This window comes from Populus alba, chromosome 1 (genome assembly GCF_005239225.2).
Source record: "Populus alba chromosome 1, ASM523922v2, whole genome shotgun sequence".
In the NCBI taxonomy this organism is placed as follows: Eukaryota; Viridiplantae; Streptophyta; class Magnoliopsida; order Malpighiales; family Salicaceae; genus Populus; species Populus alba.
This window is the reverse complement of record NC_133284.1, coordinates 54,558,256-54,577,008: the sequence shown is the minus strand read 5'-3', so window position 1 is coordinate 54,577,008 and position 18,753 is coordinate 54,558,256. Positions and strand designations below refer to the sequence as shown.

General features: G+C 34.0%; 3 protein-coding genes across 7 annotated transcripts; 1 reads left to right on the top strand and 2 right to left on the bottom strand.

The window, feature by feature from the left end:
* The first annotated feature begins 1,513 nt into the window (after nt 1–1,513).
* LOC118037685 (actin-related protein 8) lies at nt 1,514–6,559 on the top strand. Of its 2 annotated transcripts, none has more exons than XM_035043758.2 (12): nt 1,514–2,200; nt 2,484–2,569; nt 2,697–2,767; nt 2,913–2,980; nt 3,293–3,354; nt 3,602–3,699; nt 4,034–4,115; nt 4,521–4,663; nt 4,859–5,007; nt 5,368–5,501; nt 5,636–5,754; nt 6,046–6,559. In XM_035043758.2, exons 1-12 carry the CDS (start codon nt 1,869–1,871, stop codon nt 6,121–6,123), a joined length of 1,422 nt encoding a protein of 473 aa, XP_034899649.1. In that variant the 5' UTR covers nt 1,514–1,868; the 3' UTR covers nt 6,124–6,559. The 2 variants fall into 2 exon arrangements, with proteins under 2 accessions (XP_034899649.1, XP_034899648.1); XM_035043757.2 differs by having other exon boundaries at nt 1,515–2,200; nt 3,284–3,354.
* Nucleotides 6,558–8,425, bottom strand: LOC140954141 (pentatricopeptide repeat-containing protein At5g66520-like). Of its 3 annotated transcripts, none has more exons than XM_035043755.2 (2): nt 8,018–8,425; nt 6,558–7,804 (listed from the first exon to the last, which is right to left on the bottom strand). In XM_035043755.2, the coding sequence occupies exons 1-2, from the start codon at nt 8,316–8,318 to the stop codon at nt 6,756–6,758; spliced, it is 1,350 nt and encodes a 449-aa protein (XP_034899646.1). In that variant the 5' UTR covers nt 8,319–8,425; the 3' UTR covers nt 6,558–6,755. The 3 variants fall into 3 exon arrangements, with proteins under 3 accessions (XP_034899646.1, XP_073267657.1, XP_073267656.1); XM_073411556.1 differs by having other exon boundaries at nt 6,558–7,726; XM_073411555.1 differs by having other exon boundaries at nt 6,558–8,425.
* A 143-nt stretch (nt 8,426–8,568) lies between these two features.
* LOC118037683 (GPI-anchored protein LLG1) lies at nt 8,569–10,113 on the bottom strand. 2 transcript variants are annotated; one of them, XM_073411565.1, is made up of 4 exons: nt 9,981–10,113; nt 9,686–9,887; nt 9,531–9,587; nt 8,569–9,200 (listed from the first exon to the last, which is right to left on the bottom strand). In XM_073411565.1, exons 2-4 carry the CDS (start codon nt 9,777–9,779, stop codon nt 8,836–8,838), a joined length of 516 nt encoding a protein of 171 aa, XP_073267666.1. In that variant the 5' UTR covers nt 9,780–9,887; nt 9,981–10,113; the 3' UTR covers nt 8,569–8,835. The 2 variants fall into 2 exon arrangements, with proteins under 2 accessions (XP_073267666.1, XP_034899645.2); XM_035043754.2 differs by lacking the exon at nt 9,981–10,113 and having other exon boundaries at nt 9,686–9,963.
* Nucleotides 10,114–18,753: the final 8,640 nt, after the last annotated feature.

Sequence of the window (18,753 nt, the reverse complement as noted above, 5' to 3'; positions counted from 1 at the left end):
TAAATTTCCAGTAGTCATTATATTAACAACTATGGGGCTCAAACCTGAAATTACAGGGGAGCAAACTCTTTAATCCCAAGTTTTTATTACTAGACCACCTACTATTTTTAATTAATTAATTGATTATATATATGTATATTAAAACATAAAAAATAAGAGACTTTATTTTTATCTATATAAATTTACCAACGCTCCACCTCTATCCCATAGTTTATTTGTCGAGATTTTGAAATGTAAATAATCATTTTTTTTTTTTGGTAACCCGGAGTATCCGGGCCAACTTATGCACACCATGACTAATCCCCGAATCCACTGAACATCTTGCAAGCCTAATAGACATGTAAGATACCGCGGAGGTGACAGGTGTACACGATGATTTGAACCCAGAATGCAAAGGTAAGGAAAACCCTTACCACCGCTGGGCTACAAGCCTTGGTGTGTCTATTGATTAAGACTAGACATGGCACACTTTTTTTATTCTAACTTTGTATGAAACAAGTAGATAATTTGCATATAATTGAAACCAATCCATCCAAAATGAATGCTTGTTCCTAGCCTTCGAAATTAGATGTTAATAGGTGCTACATTAAAAAACAAATTAAATGTAACAAGAATACATACATATTATAATCAATTATTTTATATTATTATTAAAATTGACTTAATAAGATCAATCATGTAACTTTCTGATCTGATTTCTTATCTAGTTTAGGCTTATAATTATTAAAATTAAATTATATAAGAGTTGTTTTAAATATGACTTAACTATTTTGATCAATTCAAAGAAAACATGCCTAACCAATTATAAAAAATTCAAAAATAAAATTGATAAAAAATAAAATTAACAGGAAAAAAACTTTTTAGTCTAATTCCTTATCTAGTTTAAATATAAGAATTACTGTGACACGAGGGATTTGAGTAGTACAAAAACAATTTGAATAATTATTAAGAAGATGAAATTATAAAGGAAAAAAACAATAGGGAAATGGAAAAAAGGGGAGGGGATTGAATTGAAAAATTTTAAAAAAAATATGCTTAAGATTCGCACGAACTAGGATGTAACTAAGGTAAGTCCCTTGCTTGGATTCAAAGAACTTAATGATAAAGTTAGATGGTGTTTGTTTAAGAATATAATTATGATTATTTTTTTAAAATTTTTTGTATTTAAAAATATATTAAAATAATATTTTTTTATATTTTTTTTAAAATATTTTTAATATCAAACACATCAATGATTTGAAAATATTAAAAAAATATTAATTTTAAATAAAAAATAAAAAAAATAATAAATCTTTTAAAAATTAATTTAAAAATATAAAAACAAATTTGATGTTGCTACATAATGCTTCCAAAGTGTAAGAAGTGAAGCCCGGTGATGATGCTTTCCAAGTGTATTAGGCAACGCTCCAGCCTCCATGTCTTTCAGTTCAAAACTAGTTCACAATTAAAATGTCATAATTCTTAAATCATGACTCCAAGTTAAGAACAGTGTTCATGAATCTCTTTGTTTGGAAATCATCAACCATTCATGCAAGAGATCCGACAAGTTATGTAATGGAAAATCTCATGCATTGAATGAGAATCTCAAACATTAAATAAATGGATTTCACTCATGGATTTTGCAAATCCAGGTTGAGTGACACACCACTCATCTCTGGCAGCTTTATCCACGTGTCGATATCATATCCATCCACGTCAGTGTTAACTAGTCCTTCCACTTGCACGCAACCACCTCGACTCCTCCTCCAAATTCACCTCCTTCACTCTTCCTTCATGCCTGTTTCCCTACAAAACGCGCAAAAAAAACTCCCGCAGAACTCATTGAATCTCACCGCCATGAATTGAAACAGCGAAGACCCATTTCTGCTATGGCGATGCTATTAAAGAAAGTGTGGGAATCGGTGTCGAATAGGGCGACTTCTTTCTCGAGCTCGAGCATTGACTCGGTGACGACTCCACCGAGTTACACAGAATCATCATCATCTCTGGGAGCTTTTGATCGGCTACCGATTGATGTGGTGTTGCAAATAGTGAGATTGGTGGGGCCAAAAGATGCTGCAAGATTGAGTGTAGTATGCAAGTCATGGAGACCACTTGTATCTGATAATCGCCTGTGGATTTATTTTCTTCAAAATTATCATGATACCTGGGATTCTGTATTTTTTGTTGAGACTCATCTCCGATCCGGGTATCCTATCCAGTGAGTTTCTCAATTTTCATTTCAAGCTTCTTTTTTTGTGAAATATATAGTCATTGTTTTTCTGAGACCGTTAAACTGTAGTAAAAGTGAAATGTTTTTCAATTATCGATTGCTTAGTTGTGGATGATTGAGTGATTTTGACTGTGAGGGAATAGAACTGGGATTTGTTTTTGGAGAGAGATTAGTGGAAAATGTGAGACTTGTATTGGAATTGGAAATTTGAAGGGTTTTTTTTTTTTTTTTCTTTTAAAATATGTGAAATGAATTTTTGATTTTATTACAGGACATTCTCTAGTCCCATAACAGAGCTGTCATTCATGCGTATATATGGGCAAAGGGTGCAAGTCCCTGGTGCTGTTATTGTTGATGGTAAGCATTATATATGTAAAAAGGACTAATTCCATTGCTTAACCATCTTGATTAATCATTCTATTTAAACCGATATTTTTGAAAGATTTTACGCATTTTTTTTAATTCTATAATCTTCTTGATAAAGGTGGTTCAGGCCACTGCAAATATGGGTGGAGCAAAAATGCTTGTCCGTCTGGACGGTCAGCTACTTTTTTGGTGAGCTATTATTTCTTGTAACTAGCCATTCTGGCATTTGTGGAAGAAACTTTTCCAGAAGGAAAATCTTTTGCATTTCTCATAATTACCAAAGTGGATTTTTCTTAATTTTCGACAATATGTAATGAAATTACCTGGTGAGCAGGAATTTGGCAACATTGAATCTCCAATGTACACCAGGCTTCAACATTTTTTTGCTACTATTTATAGCAGGTCTGTCCTCTCTCTCTTGAAATTTGTTAGCCAATTCCACTTTTCAAATGTCCCCTTTTCATTTTTATCTCAGTGTGTGTAAACTTGCGTTGCATGTGGAAAAACTTGTTTCTAAAGAAACACTTTTGGGAGGATTTATACAAGTTCCATTGGATAACCGATAGCATTAATTACATTTTTAACTTGTGGCATGCTGGTTTTAATCCTCAATATATGAACCTATTTTTGCTTTGTTGCTCCTTTTAGGCTTTTTTCCATTCTTTATCGCCTCTAGAACTTTACGGGCTGAAAATATCTCTTCAGTCTTTACAGGATGCAGGTAAAAGCATCTGCACATCCCATTGTTGTCTCCCTTCCACTTTGCCATTATGATGGTTAGCTATCACTTCAACTGAATTACTTTGAGGAATGTCACTTGCACAATTTTTTTCGATGTATTTTAGATCTTTTGAAATTGATGACATTATTCTATTATCTACCTAGGGTGAAATAATTCTAATGATGTCTGACCAGATGCTTCCAAATTTAAACGATATAGTTGATTCATGATGTCAAGAACTTAGATTGGGTGGTCTTATATACCCAATTTCTCTAAACTTGCTCTAATCTTTATGATTGCAGATACTGAAGCTGCTAGAGCATCAAGAAGGCAACTAAAAGACGCTATCTACACAGCTCTTTTCGACATGAACGTTCCAGCTGTTTGTGCCATTAATCAGGTGTGTTTGGCTTTGTTTGTCAACTTATTCCTCTAGTTTCTCAATGTTTTCAATCGGTCAAATTGATATATATGTTAAAGTAAATGGGACTTATCAAGGATGCCAGAGACTAATTATCATCACATGGAAAAGATTTCTACAAATAGGAAGTTTCTGCTATATAGCTGTATGAAATGCAATTTCATGCCATCTTGAAATGTGGGAAAACTTATTCTGTTACATGTTTTGTTGGTGAGTGTTAACATTTCCTAGTTACATTGAGAGAATGTAAAGGTTCTGGCATTGTTCTGCCTATCTTTTAACATTAATGTGATATGTTTGTTGATAAACACAGGCAACTTTGGCACTGTATGCAGCACAACGAACTTCAGGAATTGTTGTTAATATTGGTTTTCAAGTCACATCTGTTGTTCCAAGTAAGTGATTATTTTCTTTTCTGTCAAAATGCCCTCATTGTTTGGAACTTGACCTGAGGCATATGTTGCATAAATTGAACTAGAAATAGACTTTGGTTCATTCTTAATGCTAACCATGCTATCCTTCTTGTGCTCACATTTATGATTAGAGGATTTGTAGACTTCTGTGGTTATTGCTGATGTGTCATTTATATTCTTTCTGATTTTTTTTCCAAATTTGTTAATCAATTGCACATGTTTCAACCTGTCCCGTGCAATCTGTAATATGCTTGGTATTCTGGGCTCTTGCATGCTTCACTCACTTTCTATAAGTTTCTACATTCTATAATAATCTTGTTTCTAACTGGTATGCTGCAAAATCATTGGGATTTAGGATTTTGGCATACTGACTTTTGCATTTTACAGTTTTACATGGTAAAGTAATGCGCACAGTGGGTGTAGAAGTCATGGGTGTGGGAGCATTAAAAGTAACAGGATTCCTTAGAGAACAGATGCAGCAGAATAATCTTAATTTTGAATCACTCCACACAGTTCAAACATTGAAAGAGGTATACTGTTTCAGTGTTTCTTGTCATGCTGCATAATGTGGCTTTATCTCCTACTGAACTTGGTCAAATTCAAGGCCGACTAGTTTTCCCACCCTTCATAACTAAGTTCTAATTAGCTGTATTGATAACTTTGTATTGTTATTTCAATGGTGAACCTTTTTCTTTTCATGATCTGTTGGAACCATGGAAATACAGAATCTATGTTATGTAGCCGCTGATTATGAAGCTGAGTTGTATAAAGATACTCAAGCATCATTTGAAGTACCTGGAGAAGGATGGTTCACTCTTTCAAAGGAGCGCTTTAAAACAGGGGAGGTCCTATTCCAGCCAAGTATTGCTGGAGTGTAAGTGCATATCTTCCCACAATCCACTACTTTCATTGGACTCTTTTTTGAAGCTTTCTCATACTGATGTTGTTCTTGGATGAGCTGTATTTGACCACAAAACTTGTTTGCTTGGAATAAATCTCATATTGATGTTGTTCTTGGATAAACTTCACTGTTTTTCAAACCCTAATGTGTATATTTGGAATCTGGCACTGCATGTTTTCATTTAAATTGATGCCTTTAGCCTGCACCATGTCCATATTTTCACGTTCACATTATTTCACAATCCAACGACCAAAATATTTTTGATACCTTACACCAGCAAAATAATAAAACCATGACGGTAGGCTGAAATGTTTTCATTTGCACATGGTACAGGTGTGCAATGGGTTTGCAGCAGGCAGTAGCTCTTTGCATGGACCACTGTCACGCTGCGGAATTAACTGAAGATGATGCTTGGTTCAAGACTATAGTTTTGTCAGGAGGGACTTCATGTCTCCCAGGACTTGCAGGTAAAAAAAATAGAATTATAAATAATGATTGGGTTGGCACAAGAATCTAATCTAGAAAGTCAAGAAATTGAATAAAATTAGTAAGGACACGTGCTTATGAAGTATATGAACCTATATTTTTGAACTGTTTCCAGAAAGGCTAGAGAAGGAATTGTATGGACTTCTTCCCCCATCCATTTCTAATGGAATAAGAGTCATTTCTCCTCCTTATGGTGCAGACAGTGCGTGGATTGGGGCAAAGCTTATTGGCAATGTAAGTTACTTCATCACCAATTATTTAGATCATGCAAAACTGGACATATTTACAACTGTTATGTTTAGTTGCCGTACATCCTGAAGTGACCATAGTTGGTTTCTGCACAACTACTGGGCTCTTGGTCTTCTCTCAATTTTGACTTTCATTCATGATCATGATAAAACATTCACCTTTTCTCGACTCTGGCGTTGTTTGATGACTCCAAGTCTCAAGCATCTTGGTCTGGGTCACACACCACCACTCCATTTTCCCATGTTAAGGCCTTACCTCACCTCTCTTTCTATACAGTTGAGCACCTTTCCTGGGTCCTGGTGTGTGACGAAAAAACAATTTAGACGGAAGTCCAGATTTACCCTTGCATGGTAAAACAGGGTTGTATAGATTCGGCAGCTTCCAGGGGCCTTGTTATCATCTATAATAAAGAAGCAGTGGGAAAGAAGCCAAACTCTGCTCACATGATGAAGATTGCCAAAATTATTTATTTATATTTCAATTTTACATTTTCAATTTTTTTCTAAAGCTTGTCTTGAATCTTCTTTCTGTGAGGAGGTTTCTTAAAAGAATGAACTCGAAAATCCACATTGCCAGGGAAACCTTAGTTCTGTTTGCAAGGTCAGTTTATTCTAGGAATATGAGCATCCTCAAATTAGAGTTTGTTGCTGTATGTGTATACATAACAAAGCTGAGTATGTAAACAAAGCTAATGAATATTGTTTCCTGCTTGTGATCTATCTTGGAAACGTGAACTTGGAAGTCAGTTTATTAACTCAAGTTTGTGATGAAGTGGGCATGATTCACAGTTTCTTTGTTCCAACTTGCCTTTCATATTGAATTGATTAAGAACAATTAACGTGGAGGTAATGGGATGGATAATGCCCTAGATCCACGAAACAAAAGGCATGAATCTATGTCCTCTCGTCCTCTTTGTTTTGCTTTGCATACAGACTTGGAAGAAAAATCATTAGCAATCTCGAACTGTATAGACACCTTGCAGTATTTCATATATCTCTTGCTTTATTATGAACTGTATACCCCACTGTGAACTCATGGACCGCGCCTTCCACCTCAATGAAACTAGAACCACAAGTTGTCTCCATTTCTTTTTCATGGATCATCTTCTTTATCCTAGCAGCTTCGTCCTTCTCGCCTGCATTAGCAAACATGAGCCCTGCTAACTTGTACCGGTCCCCTGATGTCGGCTCAAGCTCCATCAAGTTCTCGAAGGCCCAAGTCCCTCTCTTGAGGTCATTGTGAGTTCTACAAGCACTTAGCAATGAACCCCAGATGATCGAATTAGGCTGTTTTGGCATTGAAAGGATTAGTTCTTCTGCTTCTGCCAGTAGCCCGGCACGGCCAAGGAGGTCTACCATGCATCCATAATGCTCAATAGATGGTTTTATTCCGAAACCATTTTCCATTTGACTGAAATATTGTCGTCCTTCTTCAACACAACCAGCATGAGAGCAGGCTGAAAGTATGGCCACAAATATGACTTTATTTGGACGGATCCCATCAGCAAGCATCTCATCAAACAGTTGAAAACATTTGCTAGCATGGCCATAGATGGCAAAAGCTGAAATCATAACTCCCCAAGTTACAACGTCTCTACAGGCCATTTTCTGAAATAATCCATAGCCACACTCAATGCTTCCACTCTTGGCATACATATCGATGAGAGCAGTAGTGAGTTTAGTGCTCATCAAAACTCTAGTTTTATCAATGTACGCATGTATCCATCTTCCCTGATGCAATGCTCCTAATTGTCCACAGGCAGAGAGCAGGCTCACCAGTGCTGCTTCATTTGGCAGGATGTGTGAAACCATCATGTCTTGAAAAAGAGCTAATGCCTCAGTGTGCATACCATTCTTTGTATATCCTGTTATTAATGCACTCCAAGATGCTGCATCTTTCGCTGCCATGTCATCAAACATTTTTCTAGCCTTGTCTACACGACCCTCGGTCAAGTAACCTGAAATCATGGCATTCTTAGCAAGTGTGTTCTCTTCCGAGAATTCTCCAAGAACACGTTCTGCATCGTCTATGCTTCCTGAATTAGTGTACATATGAATTAAGGAGCTATGGATATGAGTATCTGGTACTATTCCTGCCTTAATTATCTGGCAATGCACTTGTTTACCTTCAAAAGGAGCTTTCAAATGGGAGCATGCTTTAAGGACAAAGGTGTAAGTGAAGTTGTCTGGTACAAGGTACCCAAATAGGAATTGTTTATACAGTAACAAAGAATCATGAAGAAACTTACCCATTGTTAGGCCTCTAATCATGGTGTTATAAACAAACACATCAGGAGAAGGTATTCTCTCAAAGATCGAAACGGCATAATAAATCTGTGACATGGTAACATAAGCCTCGAGGAGCCTCCTAGCACATAAAGGATGATAACCAAGAAGTCCTGACACAACAAACTGGGCATGTAATTGTTTCACTTCCTGGAAGTCGTGGCACGTTCGAAGTGAGATAATGGTAGCTGGTGTTCTAGTTGAAGTTGTGAGAAGTAGGTTTCTGTCCATGGGAAGAGGAGATTTTGTTAGAGAAGAGGCCATGAGGTAGTCGTAATTGATGATAAAGACGAGGTTCTTTAAGCAGCTAGTCAAGGATGGAGTTGTCTTCTACAACTAGCTGAAACTTGAAAATATCTCCAGCTACGCGTGGATGACTGTTTTTGCTGATATAATATGATTTTTGATTAACATGGTATCATCTATCCATAGCCACACAAACAAAATCGAGAGATAAAAATGATACATATGAAGACAACGCCATGTCAGGTCCACAGCATATGAGAACAAGCAATTTCGGCATGGCACAAGCCAAAATTTAAAATTTGAAGTATTTATAAGGGTAAAAATACATAACTTCACACTTGATACAACCGGGCTCGAGTCCCTTCCACTGGGGACTAGCAGATTACAAGCCTAAAAATAATTTGATTTCTTTCAGCATGCCTAAATGAGCAGTTTTATAGATAGCAGCGTCAGAAAACAACGAAAATCCTCTCTACCAAGGTTAAAAAGAAATCATTGGGGAGAAAAAGAAAGGTAAAAAACATTTTTGGGGCCTTCAAAGTAATTGAAAGAACACCATTAAGAAACCAGCTAAGAACATGAGCAGGAGAATCGGACCACGCATGATCTGACTCCCATTATTGTCAGCAGCAACTTCTGATGGTGATGGTGCAGGGCATGCAAGTCCCAGCTTCCCTTCCTTGCATTCATTGGCAAATAGACCAGGCGGATATTTCCCATAGAGGTTAATGTAGCTGAACATGATTGATGCACAATCATTGGTCAAGTCATTTAACACATCTGCGTAAGGACAGGCAAACTCCTTAAATGATCCACAGCAGAGACTGGGAGTATACTGGGGTCCTTTACATTGGCTTGTGATGATTGTATAGTTCAGAAACTCAAAGTTTACAGGGCAAGCTGCAGATAAAGAAAGACAATACATTGCCATCAGCACGCCATCTAAAGCAGGCTGATACAGCCTATCAAATTCTGGAATAGAATTGCCTTGCGGGCTTCTTTGGCAAGAACACGCAGTCGTCAAGACAACAAACACAACATTTCGCATCTTAAATGAACAAATCAGCAATGGAAAACTCATTGGCATGCATCAGAGATCAACAAAATATGCAGTCATCACTTAGATCACAGAAGAAAACATAGTGGCGATCACAATCTAGAGAACCCAAAACAAAACTTGACTGGAAGCGAGCAAATAAAGCGAGGCAAAAAAGTGGCAAAAAAGGCAACCTTTCTTAGTCTGAAGTAGATTCCTGCCAGTAGAAGCATGAGATTCAAAGACACCATCTGCATCCAAATTAACAAAAAAAGACAAAAAACAATGAATAACATGGATCTTTGTAACATAAACAAAAAGTAAGGATTTTGAAACTGAAAGGAGGTACCTGAAATGAAAGTAGATGCAAAAGAAGGTGAAGCAAAGAGACCCATCAAGAGAAAGATGAAGAAGACAAATGAACAACACTGATCCAACCCCATCTCCCCTGTAAAGACTCTAACCTTTCCTTCCTTCTTCAATTCGATATATCTACCTACCTCTTTGGATTATTAATGTCTTCTTCTCTTTTCTTCTAAAGAAGAAGAGATCTGGACAGAAACATAAAAGGGAGTAAGAAATAGCAAAAGCCCAACAGTTTTAAGCACGTAATAATATAAAGGGAAGGGAAAGAGAGAAGATACTTTTTACAGTTTGTGTCTGAAAATAAAACTTGCTATGAGCTGCTTAGTGGGGTACAGCAAATAACGCGGAAACTGCTAGTACTTGATAATGATGGGTCAATCAAGACATGCAGGCAATGACCTCTATTTCAATTTTTGTTTTCAAGGTCTTCGACGGAGCAACACATAGCATAGTTTTAAAATCCGGACCGGTTCGGAATCCGGTCAACCCAAATATAAAACCGGTTTGGATAGAGGTCAAAACTTGTTTGGGAATTGGCCTAGCCAGACCCAGTCGACCCAGTGAGTCGACCCGGGATCCAGTTGACCCGGTCAAGACCCGGCAACAAACCCGTTGACTTTTATTTTATTTTATTTTATTTTTTACTAAAACAACATTGTTTTAATTTTTTTAAAAAAATTAAAAAAATAAATTTTGACCCGGCGATCCGGTCGAGACCCGGAATCCGGGCCTTGGACCGGACCAACCACCGGGCCGGATCTTAAAACTATGCAAAAGACTTTTCTAGCAAGTTGATAGAGTATTTATAGGCCATGTTAATACGTGGATCCACCGACTTCCTTGGTCTGAGCTGGAATGGTAGTTTCAAAAACAACATTATACTGATTTTTTATTTTTTTAAAATTAATCTGTTGAGTTCATGATTTTAAACTGAGTCGGGAATTATAAATTTATAATATACCGATAAATTGTGAGCCTAGTTCACTCCATCAATCACAAAAGTTTATCAAACATTAAGTAATTAGTTCTTAGGATTACGAATGTCTAAATCCCTTCTCATCTCCTTTTTGTGTTTGTATGCAAGAGGAGAAACTTGGATTACGTCAAGGAAGTAGTTTCATATGCCAATAACCATATTTATTAACATGTAATTAAAAAACAAAATACAAGTAATCAAATGGATATATATTGTTGAATAATTATATTTAGTCAACAAAACTCTACACGTTTTTGTTGAATATATTTTGGGAAGAAAAGTCAACGGAACATAAAAAATAAATTTTAAAAATAAAAAAAATATTTTTAAAAAATAAATTTTATATAGAACCAAATACCCTCCTCAATAATATATGAGACCTTTGCATTTCAAAGCAACACTATGGAAGAGAGAACCCTGAAAGACAAAACTTCATACATTCATTGATCATTCAACAACCAATAATCCAACCAAATAGAAGCAGTTGTTCCATCACTAATGCAAGAGACAAATATATTTCTCTACACCAATCCTGACCGTGAAGAATCTTCTTCTAGGATTAGGATGGAGACGAAGGAGGCCACATGATTAGTATTTAATAGTGCATTTTTTTTTAAAGATTTTATATCATTATATTGCACTTAAAGTATCATTAAATTTCCTAACTTAAGTATGTTTTATAATAACAAGTCTGATAATATAATATATATTTAATTTATGGTAAATGCTCATTTCAAATGCAGACATGTTTCAAAATTCAAATGATTGATTGATTTATTTAACTATTGAAATTGAGAAGACAAAGAGATGACTAAGCTTAGAGAAGAGATGCTGGTTCAATTTAAACTGGAACACCATTCGGTTATTGGATCATAACTGGAGTTGTAGAACTTGGATTTAGATCTAATTTATATGGATAGAAAGCTAAGACATAGACTTAAAACTTTAATGAGAGTCTAAGATTCAAAATGATTGTTTTCAAGTTCAAATTATAGCAATAACAGAGAAGTCGGAATCTGTCTTGCAGCTCAAACACTGTTCAGTGTTTAGCCCATATCTCGAGTTCTAGAAGTCCAAATAAACTCATTCTTGTTTTATTAGAAAGCTGAGACAACTTCCCAAAACTTTCATTAAGACTATCTCCTCAAATTCTAACATTAACAATGACGTTTTGTTTAAACAAGAAGATAAAGATTGTCACGAAGTCAAGAGGTGGCCACCAACTCAACAATTAGTCATCAAATTAATAGTTCCAAATTTTGGCCTATAAAAGAAGGCATTTGCCATACATTTAAGCATCTTGGTTTTCAAATCAAGATCATATTCTTGCTTTCTTTCTTTGTATTTTTGTAATGTTTCAGTTTTCCTTTCATTAATATCTTGTTTATGCCTTTCATTTCCTTTACTATACTTATATAATTATGCTCTCATCTTGTTTATTTATATTTCTTTTCTTCATAATGTTTAGCTAAGTTTAATATGTCAAGGTGAAAAGGTTCCACTAATGGTGTTAGGATATGTATAATATAAACTCAATATGGACTTCAATGCTTACATCCAAGAAAGTTTGCTATTAACATGTCTTATCATTTTTATATTATTAATTCTTAATACCTTACTTGTTAAATAGTTAATCTAGATTTGTGTTATATAACACTTGGTACAATAAATGCTTGATCCTTCATAGCCAACTGTATGGTATAACCGACACCTATGTTATGAAAGGAACTTGATTTGTTGTTAACATAAGTTAACATCATGAATTCTTGACAATATTTAAAAGTATTGGTGTTACTTAATAAGATAACTAATATGATCATGCTAATAATTTATAATGAGCTATTAATGACAAATCATTCGATTGGAACCTCCTTTATGTGTGATTTCCAGTTAAGTAATAAAAAGAGTTTATATTATACTTATTTGAAATACCATAAGTGGATCCTCTAACCTTGACATTTGTTTTTATCATTGCTTAATCCTCACATTAATCTCACATCTCAAAATTCTCTTTAACTCATCATCATCATCATCATCATTATCCATAGCAGAATTATTATTATTTATATAGTTAACCTCCCTGTGGTTCGACCCCAGTTTTGCTCGGTTATTTATTACTTTTACACTCCTACACTTAGAAAAAGACATCAATTTTTTGGTTGTGTCAAGTTTTTGGTGCCGTTGTCGTGGAGGTAAATTTATGTATAAATTATAATTTTTATTTTATTTTCTCTTTTCACTTTTCTTGTATCTAACTTTTGTTTCTTTTTGTTTTGTTTTCTTCTTCCTTTTATTCTCTTCTCACGTGCATGAGAGTTTGGTCACGTACATTAAGTGGTAGACTTTCTATGAAATCCTCATTATTTTTAGAAAATATGGCCGAAGAGGATAATCAGTTGCTTCATAATGAGAATAATTGAGTTAGAACACTTAGAGACCACATGAATCCAATAAGAACAAGTGCACCATCATGTATAGTTTTCCCTACTGATGTATCTCATTTCAATTTTAGGCAAGACATTATTCAACTTTTACTTATTTTTCATGGCTTAGAACTAGAAAATTCATACTTGTATTTGAGAGAATTTAAAGAAGTTTGTAACATTTATAACGACTTAAATTGTAGCATGAACACCATTAGATTAAAGCTTTTTCCTTTTTCGTTAAAAGATAAAGATAAAACATGGCTACAAAATCTTAGGTCAAGATCTATTCATGCTTGGGATGAAATGTAACAACATTTTTTAAATAAGTTTTTTCCATCTCATAGAACAAACTCTTTCAAAAGACAAATCACCACATTCACTCAAAAGCCAGGAGAAACATTTTACCAATGTTGGGATATGTATAAGGATTTGCTTAATACATGTCCTCATCATAGTTTTAAAACATGGAGATTGGTCTCACATTTTTATAAGGGATTAATACCTAAAGATAGGTAAATGATGGAATTGATGTGCAAGGAAACTTTTGAAGATAAAGACCCTGATGAAGCAATAGAGTACCTAGACTTGTTAACTGAAAATGCTCAAAATTAGGACACTACAGGTACTTGTGAGGCACCAGGTAAAACTCAACCTTATATATCTAGTGTAGGTATGTACAACCTTAGAGAAGATCATGACCTCCAAGCCAAATTTGCATCTTTAGCTAGAAAAGTCGAGGTACTAGAATTGAAAATGAGTGCTCAATTGAAATCTGTTCAAGAAATTGCATGTCAAATATGTGAAACTAATGAACACCCAACCAATGATTGTCCAACTTTGCCTTCTTTTAAGGAATGTCTTCATAAACAAGCCATGTTTTAAATAGTTTTCAATGGCCAAATCATGATCCATACTCACAAATATACAACCGTGGTTGGAGAAATCACCAAAATTTCAGTTGGAAGAGTGGTAACAATAATGTACAAACTTCACAGCCACCATTTCAAGCACATCATAATTTTTAAAATTCTCATGGATATGCATTTCCTTATGTTCCCTCTCCTAGAAGAAATCTTGAGGAAACTTTTATATGTATTCATTGAAAAGCAAGAGACAATCAACACTCAACTTGCTTAAAGCATACCATATTTTAAATATACTCTTGTAAAATTCACATCGACTCTTAGTTTTCAGGAAAAAGGTAAATTTTCATCTTAACCACAACAAAATCCCAAAGAACAATACAATTCAAGTGCAAGTAGCTTTGGAAGCCAACATATGGATCAAGTCCAATCAATCATTACTCTTCACAGTGGTAAGGTTATTGAAAAACCAATTCTTGAACATTGTGAGAAAGATGATGAGTCAATCTCTAAGGGTAAGGAAGAGGTTAAACCTAAACAATGCAAAGAAAAGACTAATTCCCCACCAATACTTTCATTTCCTCATGCCATTACCAAACAAAGAGAAGTCAATCATGATTATGAAATATTTGAAACTTTCAAACATGAAGAAATTAAGGACAAGAAAGGCATCAAAAATGTTGTGGTGGATCATTTGTCAAGATTGACAATAGATTCGACATCTGACATCACACCAATTAATGATTACTTTCCTGATGAATCTTCACTTTCTATTGCTTCAATACCTTGGTTTGCTAATATTGATAATTTTCTTACTTCAGGATTTTTGTTAGCTTATTTAGATACCCAAGACAAAAAAAACAATTATGAGCGACATGCAGAACTTTTATTGGGATGACCCTTACTTATTTAAATATTGTCCTAATCAAATATATCCAAGATGCATTCGTGACAATAAGGTAAGTAGTGTCATTAAATTTTATCATTTCGAGGCATGTGGGGGTTATTTCTCATTTGCAAAGGTGATTGCAAAAATCTTACAATGTGGATTTTATTGGCCCACCATGTTTAAGGACGCATGCATTCTACAAAACTTGTGAAAATTGTCAAAAGATAGGATTTATTTCAAAACATAGCAAGTCTTTATATAATCTTTTATTGACTCTTGAGACGTAGGAAAAACTCCTACTGAAACCGCCAGGAGGGGCGTGAAAGGGGATGTAAGAAAACTTCCAAGCAAGATAACTAAAAATGGCTAAAAAATGGCTGGTAGGAGGACTGCAATTGGAACGTGAGCCTCAGGGAAGGCAAAAAAGAATAGATTAGATATTCGAAGGGAATCCCGTTATTGAACTTTGATACAGGTGTAGTGTACCCTTTTCAGAACATAGCAAGCATAGCTGTAATAGTAGCTGTAACAGGTCATAACAAGTCATCAACAGTTGTATGGCTTTCCGAGGTCATCAATCAAGGAAAGAGGATTCGTGATGACTATCATAAAAGAGATCCAGATTCAAAGTTGGTCATGCCTCCTGATGGAGATATGCATCATGCAATTCATGATTTATAACTCCATTTTCATAAAGGATATGCTCATCATAGTCTTGGGAATCTGTCTAAAAAAAACCATATTTGTTAGTTTTTAAGAAAACTGGATTGGAAGCCTATCTCTGACTCATATAGGGCATTTAAGCCGTTCTTGGACGTAAAACCAAAGGAAAATGTGGGCCACAATCACAACTATAATTTAAGCCTTAGTTTGTAAGAAATTGTGTCTTTTGGTTTTATTAATAGCATAATATTTGTGTTTTGTTGTTTCTTATATTTGTTTAAGTGTGTTTTATTGTTTCTTATATTTGTTTAAATGTGTTTCAGGTTTGTTAGTAGTCATTGTTTCAGGTGATGTCTTCTATACTTTATCTTTCTACCTTAGAACATTGAGAACAATGTTTCTTTTTGGTTGGGGGGAGACGATAGTACTTGACAAAAAAAAACTAACTAACTAACCTTTTGTTGTTCCTAAGACCATTTTACAGAACTGTTATTGTTAGAATGACAGGGTAAAGAGGAGTTTTATTGACTTTTGAGACGCATCCTACTAAACATTTTCCAATGGTTATTTGTAACATTCATAACAAGGTTTTATCATACTTTTCTTGAATTATTCAGGTTTATGAACTCTCGCATTATTATCACATGATTCTACTTATATACTCATTTAACAAGTATTCTTAAACCTTTATTTTTACACACACGCTTTAACATATGATTGTGGGTTGCACATTGGATTATTACATTATTTATGTTTTTTTGTTAAAAAACATAAATAATGTAGATAAGTTTAGTTTCGTAGCCTCCTTAACCTAAGCAATTAAGCTCAAATGAGTGTTTTAATACCTAATACCCTAAAGTCAACTGACTTGGGAGCTATTGGCATAGTGCTTGTTGCATGAGTTAAGGAGAAAAGCTTAACGGAATCAAACATTGCACTATTTATGTATCAGTATCTGCAACTCGAGTTACTAAGCTTGTAAGGGTGTTTTAACACCTAATGCCCCAAGACCAACTTGTCTGGGAGTCATTAGCCTAAAGCTCATTATATAGATTATAGATGCATTGTGTTTTAAGTTATATGTATGTATGTATATCTATATATATAAACAAAAAAAAGAAAAAAAAAAGATAATAATCACAACCCAAGAAAGTTAACCTTAGAAAAACATTAGAGCAAAATTGTGTTTTCATCTAAGTAAAGCCCCATAACTGTGTTGATATATTGAGCACAAAATGAATGTTTATTAATGTGGCTGCGGGTGAGGTTCACCCGCAACCACACATTTTGATGTTTGGTAAACCAAGCAAAATCAGTTTTGCTTAGTAGGGCCCATACATTTCTGCTGGCCAGCCACAGGAATTGAGAAGTAGCATTTTGCTGCTTCTCGTGCGTATTAACAGTGGAGCCATGCTCCACTATCACCATGTCTCTCTTTTTTTAAAAAAAAAAATTAGTAAGAAAAGTTTATTTATTTATTTTTTTGAAAAACCAATGACAAAGTTTATTTTCCCCCCCAAAAAAACTAGTGAAATTAATTGTGAATAATATTTTTTTTTTATTTTTTTTAAAAATTAGTTTAAGGTGAATTAAATTTACTCGTACTGTAATCTCAATTTTATTCATGATAATATTTTACCTAATTTTATTGCACGCTCAAAAAATCATGGAAACTGTAGTTCTTGTCGAATAGCTTTTGTACGTAATGAAATTGTAATTTTTTTAAAAAAAATTGTGTTTTATTCGAAAAACTAGTATTTAATATTATTTAATAACACTACATAAATTAGAAAGATATCGCATGATGACGTAGCATTTATGGAATTTGATCGCAATTCCAATAATAAATATATCACAATCTTTATTATTTAATAACACTACATAAATTTAAAAAATCAGTTTTTGTTGTTACGCGCTTAAGAAACCATGAAAAAATATAGTCCTTATTTGATAGATTTCGTATGTAATGACATTACATATAGTTTAATGGAATAATAAAAAATATTTGATATTAATATTATTTATTTCATGATGTAATAACAATAGTTAAATCTACAATATTTAAATTAAAAATCATTAATATATATATATATATATATATATTAATTATTTTATAACCTCAATTTGAAAAACATTTTTTTAACCAAACACATTAAACTACTTTTTGTTCAACCTCAATTTCAACCACAGTTTTAACCAAACATATATTTTTTCAAACCAACCTCAACTAAAAGTACTTTTATAAAAACAACTTTTTTAAAACCACAACCACAACAACAACCATAATATCAAACACACCTAATTAGAGCAAAATTGTGTTTTCATCCAAGCAAAGCCCCATAACTGTGTTGATATATTGAGCACAAAATGAATGTTTATTAATATATTGTTTAAGAATATAAAGTAGATATATAAATTTAATGATAGTTTGTTTATTTGGATAGATTAATGGAAGTTCAATGATGAATTCCTTACTTTTGAATGTCACAAATTGTTTTAACGCTTTGATTATTAGGAACTAGTAATAAGCTTGTTGGGGTGTGTGATTAGTACTTAAAAATGTATTTTTATCAAGATTTTATATCATCATATTGCACTTAAAGTATCATTAAATTCTCTAACTTAAGCATGTTTTATAATAACAAGTCTGATAATATAAGATATCTTTAATTTATGGTAAATTCTCATTTCAAATGCAGGTATGTTTTATAATTCAAAAGATTGATTGATTTGTTTAACTATTGAGATTGAGAAAACAAAAGGAGGGCCAAGCTTGAAGAAGAGATGCTGGTTCAATTCAAACTAGAACACCATTCGATTATTGGATCATAACTGGAGCTGTAGAACTTGGATTTAGATTTGGTTTATATGGATGGAAAGCTAAGACAATAGCCTAAAACTTTCATGAAGAGTCCAAGATTCAAAAAAATGTTTTCAAGTTCAAATTGTAGCAACAACAAAGAAGTCAGAATATGTCATGCAGCCTAGACATTGTTCAGTGTTCAGCCCATATCTCGAGTTCTAGAAATCCAAATAAGCTCATTCTTATTTTGTTAGAAAGCTGAGATAATTTTCCAGAACTTTCATGAGACTATCTGCTCAAATTCTAATGTTAGCAATGACATTTTGTTTAGATAAGAAGATAAGGATTGTCATCAAGTTAAGAGGTGGTCACTCATTCAATAATTAATCATCAAATCAATAATTCTGAATTTTGGCTTATAAAAGGAGGCA

What these genes read in the sequence shown, in the direction of transcription:
- LOC140954141 (XM_073411555.1), bottom strand. Translation starts at nt 8,318, where the DNA reads ATGGCCTCTTCTCTAACAAAATCTCCTCTTCCCATGGACAGAAACCTA.
- LOC118037685 (XM_035043757.2), top strand. Translation starts at nt 1,869, where the DNA reads ATGGCGATGCTATTAAAGAAAGTGTGGGAATCGGTGTCGAATAGGGCG. An exon ending in CGATCCGGGTATCCTATCCA is followed by an intron (nt 2,201 to 2,483) that starts GTGAGTTTCTCA and finishes ATTTTATTACAG; the next exon opens with GACATTCTCTAGTCCCATAA. An exon ending in CTGTTTGTGCCATTAATCAG is followed by an intron (nt 3,700 to 4,033) that starts GTGTGTTTGGCT and finishes TGATAAACACAG; the next exon opens with GCAACTTTGGCACTGTATGC.
- LOC118037683 (XM_073411565.1), bottom strand. Translation starts at nt 9,779, where the DNA reads ATGGGGTTGGATCAGTGTTGTTCATTTGTCTTCTTCATCTTTCTCTTG. An exon ending in TGCATCTACTTTCATTTCAG is followed by an intron (nt 9,588 to 9,685) that starts GTACCTCCTTTC and finishes ATTTGGATGCAG; the next exon opens with ATGGTGTCTTTGAATCTCAT. An exon ending in TCTACTTCAGACTAAGAAAG is followed by an intron (nt 9,201 to 9,530) that starts GTTGCCTTTTTT and finishes CTTTATCTGCAG; the next exon opens with CTTGCCCTGTAAACTTTGAG.